Here is a 7,545-nt window from a genome sequence, read left to right on the forward strand (position 1 = left end):
ATATCTTCAAAAGTGTTTAAGGTAGGAACATGAAAATTGGTATAGAGCTATAGGAAACAACACCATTCTCACCCATAAAACTTGGCGTTATCGAAAAAGGGGGCGTGGTACCTCCCATACAATGTTTAATTATTTTGGTTGTTAATCCACCATATATTTATCTCATTTTCCACCTTTCTTGGAGTTTTCAGAGGTAAGTTATTGGTCCGTAAAACCTCATATGAACTTTATGCAAATGAATGATCATTTCCAATTAGATATTTGTTACGATGCCAAGAATCAGTACGTATGGTAACACTTCTCGGAGTTCCCAGGCCGCAAGGAGAACACAAAATAGCAGAGCACGTCAAAGGGAAAGTGTTATTGAGAGGGTATCACCACGAAATAGACTGCTGGAGAATAGCACGCACCAGTTAGAAGATGTCAAGATGTTGAGAAGAAGGGAAGTTCACAATCAGCAACAACGATCGAGAAGAAGGGAAGTTCGTGCTCGCCAAAGTGATGAAGTAAGATCACAACATGCGATTATTCGACGACAACAGCGGCAACATCTTTCTTTTGTGAACATTGAACGGGCAGGTTTTCGATATGATCCAAACATTCAATATAGCGCATCTGTTCAAATCGGTCAGATGTCAGTAGTTTGTCAATATTGCAATGCAGTCAAATTTAAAAATGAACCGTCAGGGTTATGTTGCGCCGGGGGAAAGGTTAAGTTGCCAGAATTGCTTCCACCACCACAACCATTGTTCCCGCTGCTTTACGGCCATTTCTTAAAGCACACTAAAATGTACAACGATAGTTTTCAAATGACGTCGTTTGGCGGTGAAATTGTAAATGAACAAAACTACAATCCAACGTTTAAGGTATTTTTGCAAACAATATTCGACAGAAACTACAGAGCTTTCCTCCAATTATACAGGTTCATGGGCAAATTTTTCATCTCGCTGGATCGCTGTTGCCGCATCCAGATCAAGAACACAAATATCTCCAAATTTACTTTCTTGGAGATTCAAATGATGAAGTAAATCGGCGTTGTGCTATCTTCAATACAACGAACACAATGGCCTCATTAAACTGTTTACGATTTCGTTGGCACGTATGCCAACAGGTGATCATAGTATAATCATACAAGCGGACAAAAGACCAACAGGGAAACATGAAAGACAATATAATGCATCTACAGTTAGCGAAATATCAGTTGTTGTTGTTGGAGAAAATTTGAAGTGAGTGAAAATTAAGTGAGACACATCGGTCTTACGACGCAATGCAATATCCGCTCATGTTCTGCCGTGGAGAAGACGGATATCACTTAGGATATAAGATGATAAATCCGGTGAATGGTTAATAAAACAAAATTTTGTTTGCTACTTCATATAGGTAATTTAAGCTTTTAGGTGTCGAGACAAATAAAAAAGTCAGTTCAATGAAGTTTTACGCACACTATGAAACTATGACAACCATGACATGTTGACATGTACGTTAAAGTTGAGACAGAACGATACAATCAGTCGAAGTTACGATCTGAAGAGTATATTCAGAGTATATTACAGATATTGGTCGACTCTATATTTTGCCATCGACATACATTGGCAGTACTAGACACATGCATGAGTACTCCCAGGATGCGATGACTTACGTGCGCAATTATGGACGGGCGTATTTGTTTGTTACATTTACTTGCAATCCAAAATGGCCAGATATTACGAATCTATTGCATCCCGGTCAATCACCAAGCGATCGCCACGATGTTACAGCACGCGTGTTTCAACAAAAACTCAGATGTTTGATGGACTTTATTACGAAACGTGTATATGGCACTGTTCGATGCTGGATGTACTCAGTGGAGTGGCAGAAGAGAGGTTCGCCCCACGCACACATTCTTCTTTGGATGGTGGAGAAAATTACACCTGACCAAATTGATGACATCATTTCCGCCGAAATTCCTGATGTTGAAATAGATCCAGAGTTGCACGAAGGTGATGGCCAATATGGTTCATGGGCCATGCGGAGAACACGATCCATCTTCGGTTTGTATGTCGGACAGTAAATGCAAAAAACGCTATCCCCGTGCTTTTATTTCGGAAACTCAAACTGGAAACGAGGGATACCCTCTCTATCGGCGTCGCTCACCGAATGGCAGAACATTCATCACTCAATTGAAATGAAAGAATTTCGTGGTTGATAACACATGGATCGTTCCATATTCGCCAATTTTGTCTAAGGCATTCAAAACACAAATAAATGATGAGTATTGCAGTTCAATAAAATCAATTAAGTATGTCTGCAAATATGTCACCAAAGGAAGCGATATGGCGGTTATTGGCGTTGAACGAGATGAAATTAGCAAATTCCAAATGGGCAGATATGTGAACTGCAATGAAGCAATCTGGAGAATATTTTCATTTGCAATTCATGAACGCCATCCTACTGTTGTGTATCTGGCAGCTCATTTGGAGAATGGCCAGCGAGTTTATTTCAACGCAGATAACATAGTACAGCGAAAGGAAATACCACCAGCAACCACTTTAACAAGTTTCTTTGCAACTTGCGCCAGTGATCCGTTCGCAAGAACATTGGTTTACTCGGAGATGCCTCGGTATTATACATGGAATGCATCGTCGAAGAAATGGTTGCGCAGGAAGAACAGCTATCCGGTAGATGGTTATCCAGGTGTTTTTTCAACTGATGCATTGGGAAGAATTTACACAATCCATCCAAAGAACGATTATTGCTTTTACCTACGTTTGCTTTTGATTAATGTACGCGGTTCAACTTCATTGAGGACTGTAGATGGTACCATTTGTGCAACATTTCGAGAAGCATGTCAACAATTGCAATTGCTTGAACACGACAGTCATTGGAATCAAAAGCTAGCGGATGCAATAGCTTCTTCACCATCCACTGCAGTTCGTACACTTTTCGCTATTATAATTTCGACATGTCAGCCTTCAAACCCGCGTCTATTATGGGATACGTACAAAGATGACATGGCAGAAGATATTTTGCATCGCCTGCGATTAGCGACGAGAAATGTCGACAAATGAACGCTGACATCTACAATGAAGCATTAGTCCTTATTGAAGATTTATGTTTACTTATGAGTGGAAAACTATTGATTGAAGTTCATATGCCGGCACAAAAAAGGCATTTAAAGTATACACAATGAAATTAGGAAAAATCGTTCATATTCTATTAAAACTAATACCGGTGTAATTTTTGAAATGAATTAAAAAATCTATTTTGGGCAGAACGAAGTTTGCCGGGTCAGCTAGTATATTATAAAAACGGCTCAATAACGCGAGCCATCCACATGTTCATATTTTTCCTCTTTGTATAAAACTAATGACAAAAGTAAAATATCTCCATTGCAACAAATTCACTTTCACAACTATCCACAGCGAGATATTTTATTTGTCAAGAGCATTTTACTTCTTAACAACTTATAAAGAAAAGAGCTTTTAATTTTAGACACAGAATACGAAATGCTTGATAAATTTCAATGTTTTACAAATTAGAAATTTGTTGAATTTGTAAAGTGCACAGAATAGGGCTGTTTGTTTGTATAAAATTGCGGAAACCTTCGAAAAATAGGCGCCATATTTTATAATTAAACAAACCTATGGAAAGGACTTCAAGTGCAGCAATAATTGTCTAGTTGCTGAAGCAGATCTATAGTTCATAATCAAAGAAGCTTCCATATCCAACGGCTTATACGATTAGTGAAGAATTATGATTTGAAAACTGCTAAAATGAGCCAATCAACCCATATTCCGTACCTGGGAGCTTGAGAAGTTGTGGTCCGATTTTGGCCAGTTTTAGATGATTGGTACCATATCTCGAAGGAGCTATCCATTAAACTTAAATGAACATAAAGTTCATACAAGTTATTGTTACATCTACGCCTTCGCCTTCATCATAAAAATGTAACGACAACGAAGTTACAATGCCGATTAGTAAACAAGTAAGGAAGGGCTAAGTTCGGGTGTAACCGAACATTTTATACTCTCGCAATTTATATATTTAACTTTATTTATATTGGAAACCATAATATTAGGTTAGAAGCACCGAGGTCCTCGTGTTCGATATATATATATATATATATATATTTGGCGTAGGAACCGCTTTAAGACGAATCCACCAGATCGCGCCACTCATTCCTCCTTTTTGCTTTTTGGCGCCAACTGGAAACACCAAGTGAAGCCAGGTCACTTTGCACTTGGTCTTTCCACCGGAGTGGAAGTCGTCCTCTTCCGCGGCTTCCTCCAGCGGGTACTGCATCGAATACTTTCAGAGCTGGAGTGTTTTCTTCCATCCGTACAACATGACCTAGCCAGCGTAGCCGCTGTCTTTTTATTCGCTGAACTATGTCAATGTCGTCGTATAAATCGCACAGCTCGTCGTTCCATCGTCTTCGGTATTCGCCGTTGCCAATGTTTAGAGGACCATAAATCTTGCGCAAAACCTTTCTCTCGAAAACCCCAAGAGTCGTCTCATCGGATGTTGTCATCGTCCACGCTTCAGCGCCATACATCAGGACGGGAATAATGAGCGACTTATAGAGTTTGATTTTGGTTCGTCGAGAGAGGACTTTACTTTTCAATTGCCTACTCAGTCCAAAGTAGCACCTGTTGGCAAGAGTGATTCTGCGTTGGATTTCAAGGCTGACATTGTTGGTGTTGTTAATGCTGGTTCCCAGATAAACGAAATTATCTACAACTTCAAAGTTATGACTGTCAACAGTGACGTGGGAGCCAAGACGCGAGTGCGCTGACTGTTTGTTTGATGACAGGAGATATTTCGTCTTGTCCTCATTCACCACCAGACCCATACGCTTCGCTTCTTTATCTAGTCTAAAAAACGCAGAACAAACGGCGCGGTTGTTGCTTCCGATGATATCAATATCATCGGCATACGCCAGGAGCTGTACACTCTTGTAGAAGATTGTACCCTCTCTATTTAGTTCTGCAGCTCGTATTATTTTTTCCAGCAATAGATTGAAGAAGTCGCACGATAGTGAGTCACCTTGTGTGAAGCCTCGTTTGGTATCGAACGGCTCGGAGAGGTCCTTCCCGATCCTGACGGAGCTTTTGGTGTTGCTCAACGTCAGCTTACATAGCCGTATTCGTTTTGTAGGGATACCAAATTCAGACATCGCGGCATAAACGCAGCTCCTTTTCGTGCTATCGAAGGCAGCTTTAAAATCGATAAAAAGATGGTGAGTATCGATTCTTCTCTCTCGGGTCTTTTCCAAGATTTGGCGCATGGTGAATATCTGGTCCATTGTAGATTTTCCAGGTCTAAAGCCACACTGATAAGGTCCAATCAGTTCGTTGACGGTGGGCTTTAGTCTTTCACACAATACACTCGACAAAACCTTATATGCGATATTGAGGAGACTTATACCACGGTAATTGGCGCAGATTGTGGGGTCTCCCTTCTTATGGATTGGGCAGAGCACACTGAGATTCCAATCATCAGGCCTGCTTTCATCCGACCATATTCTGCAAAGAAGCTGATGCATGCACCTTATCAGTTCTTCGCCGCCGTATTCGAATAGTTCTGCCGGTAATCCATCGGCCCCCGGCGCTTTGTTGTTCTTCAAGCGGGTAATTGCTATTCGAATTTCTTCATGGTCGGGTAATGGAACATCTATTCCATCGTCATCGATTGGGGAATCGGGTTCGCCATCTCCTGGTGTTGTACTTTCACTGCCATTGAGCAGGTCGGAGAAGTGTTCCCTCCATAATCCCAGTATGCCCTGGACATCCGTTACCAGATTACCTCCTCGGTCCCTACATGATAATGCTCCGGTCTTGAAACCTTCTGTAAATCGCCTCATCTTTTCATAAAATTTTCGAGCATTACCCATGTCGGCCAGCTTTTCAAGCTTTTCATACTCACGCATTTCGGCCTCTTTCTTTTTACGTCTGCAAATGCGTCTCGCTTCCCTCTTCAGTTCTCGATATCTATCCCACCCCGAACGTGTTGTGGTCGATCGCAACGTTGCGTGGTAGGCAGTCTGTTTTCTCTCCACTGCGGAACGACAATTCTCATCATACCAACTGGTTTTTTGGCGTTGTCGCAGACCAATTGTTTCGGCTGCAGCGGTATACAATGAGTTTGAGATGCCGTTCCACAGCTCCCTTATATCGAGATGCTGATGAGTGCTCTCAAAGAGCAGGAGTGCAAGTCGAGTAGAAAATCGTTCGGCTGTCGGTTGTGATTGCAGCTTTTCGACGTCGAACCTTCCTTGTATTTGCTGACGGGCGTTTTCTGCTGCACAGAGGCGAGTGCGTATCTTTGCTGCTACTAGATAATGGTCCGAGTCAATGTTTGGTCCTCGAAGCGTACGCACGTCTAAAACACTGGAGACATGTCTTCCGTCTATCACAACGTGATCGATTTGATTGCGCGTGTTTCGATCAGGGGACAGCCACGTTGCTTGATGAATTTTTTTATGCTGGAATCTGGTACTACAGACAACCATATTTCGGGCCCCAGCGAAGTCGATCAGCCTCAGGCCGTTTGGCGATGTTTCGTCATGGAGGCTGAATTTTCCGACTGTTGTGCCAAAGACACCTTCTTTACCCACCCTGGCGTTAAAATCGCCAAGCACGATTTTGACATCGTGGCGGGGGCAGCGCTCATAGAAAGCGTCTTTGGTCACATCGTCCTTCTCTTCCGTTGGGGCGTGGGCGCAAATCAGCGATATGTTGAAGAACCTCGCTTTTATGCGGATTGTGGCTAGAGGTTCATCCACCGGGGTGACTGACAGGACTCGGCGACGGAGTCTCTCTCCCACCACAAATCCAACACCAAATTTGCGCTCCTTTATATGGCCGCTGTAGTAGATGCCACAAGGACCCACCTTCTTCCGTCCTTGTCCCGTCCATCGCACTTCTTGGACGGCGGTGATGTCAGCCTTTAGTTGTATGAGGACAACAACCAGCTGGGCAGAGGCACCTACCCAATTAAGGTCCCAATCTTTATCCTTAAAACGTTTGCAGGGGTCGTCGTCAAAAGGGCGGTGTCTCATCCGAGGCTCTGTGTTTGTTTTCATTGGGGAGACTTTTTTATGAGGTGGGTCCCAAGCCCTACGCACAACCGCATAAGCGGGCTTCGCCTTCTCACTTGAGCTCGCCTCCAAACGGATGTCTGTTAGCTACCCAGGGGATACTTGGTCTAAAACCGGAAGTCGTGAGCTGCTTGAGTCATATGCAAAAGAATCGTTTCTGGCCACTCCCAAGTGAATGGCAATCAGAAACTTTCCTCACTTGCGTGAACTTCTACATATGACCCCATCCCCCTATATGTTCGATATATGGGGCCTTAAAAACCTATGGTCCGATTTCAGCGATTTTTAGAATGGGGCTGCCACACTATGAACATAGTATTTGTGCAAAGTTCTGCACCGATATCTTCACTAGTACTTACTTTATATATTGTAAAGTAAACGATTCAGATTGTCTTCAAAGTTCTGGTATATAGGAAGTGGCAATTAAATGCACATCTTAACCAAATAAGTACCACAGAGCATCTGTA

The 7,545-nt window shown here is 42.5% G+C and overlaps 1 protein-coding gene across 1 annotated transcript; it reads left to right on the top strand.

Moving 5' to 3' along the window:
* Positions 1-345: 345 nt before the first annotated feature.
* On the top strand, positions 346-1,222 carry LOC128921483 (uncharacterized). Its single transcript, XM_054229256.1, has 2 exons — positions 346-866; positions 923-1,222. Exons 1-2 carry the CDS (start codon positions 429-431, stop codon positions 1,124-1,126), a joined length of 642 nt encoding a protein of 213 aa, XP_054085231.1. The 5' UTR covers positions 346-428; the 3' UTR covers positions 1,127-1,222.
* The last annotated feature ends 6,323 nt before the right edge of the window (positions 1,223-7,545 follow it).

The sequence above is a fragment of the Zeugodacus cucurbitae genome, chromosome 4 (genome assembly GCF_028554725.1).
Source record: "Zeugodacus cucurbitae isolate PBARC_wt_2022May chromosome 4, idZeuCucr1.2, whole genome shotgun sequence".
Taxonomy (NCBI): domain Eukaryota; kingdom Metazoa; phylum Arthropoda; class Insecta; order Diptera; family Tephritidae; genus Zeugodacus; species Zeugodacus cucurbitae.